Source organism: Cynoglossus semilaevis, chromosome 11, assembly GCF_000523025.1.
Source record: "Cynoglossus semilaevis isolate Cse_v1.0 chromosome 11, Cse_v1.0, whole genome shotgun sequence".
Taxonomy (NCBI): domain Eukaryota; kingdom Metazoa; phylum Chordata; class Actinopteri; order Pleuronectiformes; family Cynoglossidae; genus Cynoglossus; species Cynoglossus semilaevis.
The window spans coordinates 448,685-450,213 of record NC_024317.1 but is presented as its reverse complement, the minus strand read 5'-3'; the positions used below and the strand labels follow the sequence as shown (position 1 = coordinate 450,213).

The following is a 1,529-nucleotide window of genomic DNA, read 5'->3' as shown; positions in this document are numbered from 1 at the left end:
CAACGCGCCGTCGTGCCCTGTGTAGTAACGTGGCTGCTGCGATGGCCGCAGTGTCGACGTGTAAGAAGGTGTAAGGCACATGCTCCTGCTGCAGTGCTCTTGGGTGACCTCTAACTGCAGAGGGGTGCAGCCCACCCTGGCCTCCACCATGTTGGAGTTGTAAACTTGGTGTCATTCTCTTGTTTTGCTGCAGTGAGCGCTCACATGAGAGGGATGTCATCCCCAGGCATGGGCACCCCCAGTGACCCCCTCCTGACCAGTCCAGGGGGGAGGTTGTCCACAGCTCAGGAAGGGATCTGGAGATGCTCGCTCCCCAAAACCGCCAGCTTCCCAACATCCACCACTCGCCACCTCAGTCACCGGGCCAACAACTTCCAAAGACAGCCGAAGCGGCGGAAGCTGATACGTCCCTCTCCTCCCCCACCTCCCAACACACCCTGTCCTCTGGACCAGCTGGACCTCAGTGAACTTCCCCCCAGACGGACCTTCCAGGAGCTGCTCTTCAACGGCTGCATCCTCTTTGGTATCGAGTTCAGCTACGCCATGGAGACGGCGTACGTGACTCCAGTGCTGCTCCAGATGGGTCTGCCGGATCAGTTCTACAGTTTGGTCTGGTTCATCAGCCCCATACTGGGTAAGAGCACACACCAGGGGGGTCACGCAGTCCCCTCCGGCTCCTCACTTCCTTTTCCTGTCCGTCTCTTCATTAGGGTTCCTGGTCCAGCCTCTGATTGGAGCGTGGAGTGATCGGTGTACGTCCAGGTTTGGGCGGAGGAGACCGTTCATATTCGCCCTGGCCATAGGTGAGAAACGTCAGAAGAAGGAGTGGAAGGAGAGACTGACAGATGGTGAACAAACTGTGGCCATGGATGTGGTTTCTATGACAACCGTACATTCAACTTTGTCATTTTACACTGCTGAACAAACTCATCATGTCTTTATACAGATGTAAATCTACAGTATACATTATAGATATATGTACGTTTAAACACGAGTGTCATGTAAAGAAGTGACTTCTTTACTTTCCGTATCTTTAAAGAGAGGCTCTGAAGTTTATCTTGGAATTCTTTGTAAACTGAGAACATGTAGCTCGCTATCCTCTCCAGAAGGGGGCGCCGTGAACGCATTTGAAAGCTGCAACTCCATTAATGAGGTGTGCTGCTACAACACTGTTGTGTGAACACTGATATGTGAGGTCACACTGCGTCCACTCTCACAGGCGCTCTGGTCGGTCTCACCCTGGTGTTAAATGGGAGGGACATCGGGGGGGCCCTCCACGACACGGCTTCAAATCACAAATGGGGGATCATCCTGACAGTGTGTGGTGTGGTTTTAATGGACTTCAGTGCCGACTCAGCTGATAACCCCAGCCATGCCTACATGATGGACGTGTGCAGCCCAGAGGACCAGGACAGAGGCCTGAATATCCACGCCCTGCTGGCAGGTCAGCTGAAAGACAAGCATCTGTCTACTGTACTGTACTGTACTGTACTGGACTGTACTGTAGTGGACTGGACTGTACTGTACTG

General features: G+C 53.3%; 1 protein-coding gene across 4 annotated transcripts in view; it reads left to right on the top strand.

The window, feature by feature from the left end:
• The window catches only part of slc45a1 (solute carrier family 45 member 1), a 26,782-nt gene that overhangs the window by 20,278 nt on the left and 4,975 nt on the right, over positions 1-1,529 (top strand). For all 4 annotated transcript variants that reach the window (XR_003051157.1, XM_008319645.3, XM_008319643.3 and 1 more), the window contains exons 2-4: positions 194-634; positions 711-803; positions 1,220-1,444. Coding sequence is in view for 3 of the 4 variants with exons in the window: in XM_008319645.3 (XP_008317867.1) it covers positions 205-634; positions 711-803; positions 1,220-1,444 (748 nt within the window). In the remaining variant the exon portion in view is untranslated. The remainder of the gene's footprint in view (positions 1-193; positions 635-710; positions 804-1,219; positions 1,445-1,529) is intronic.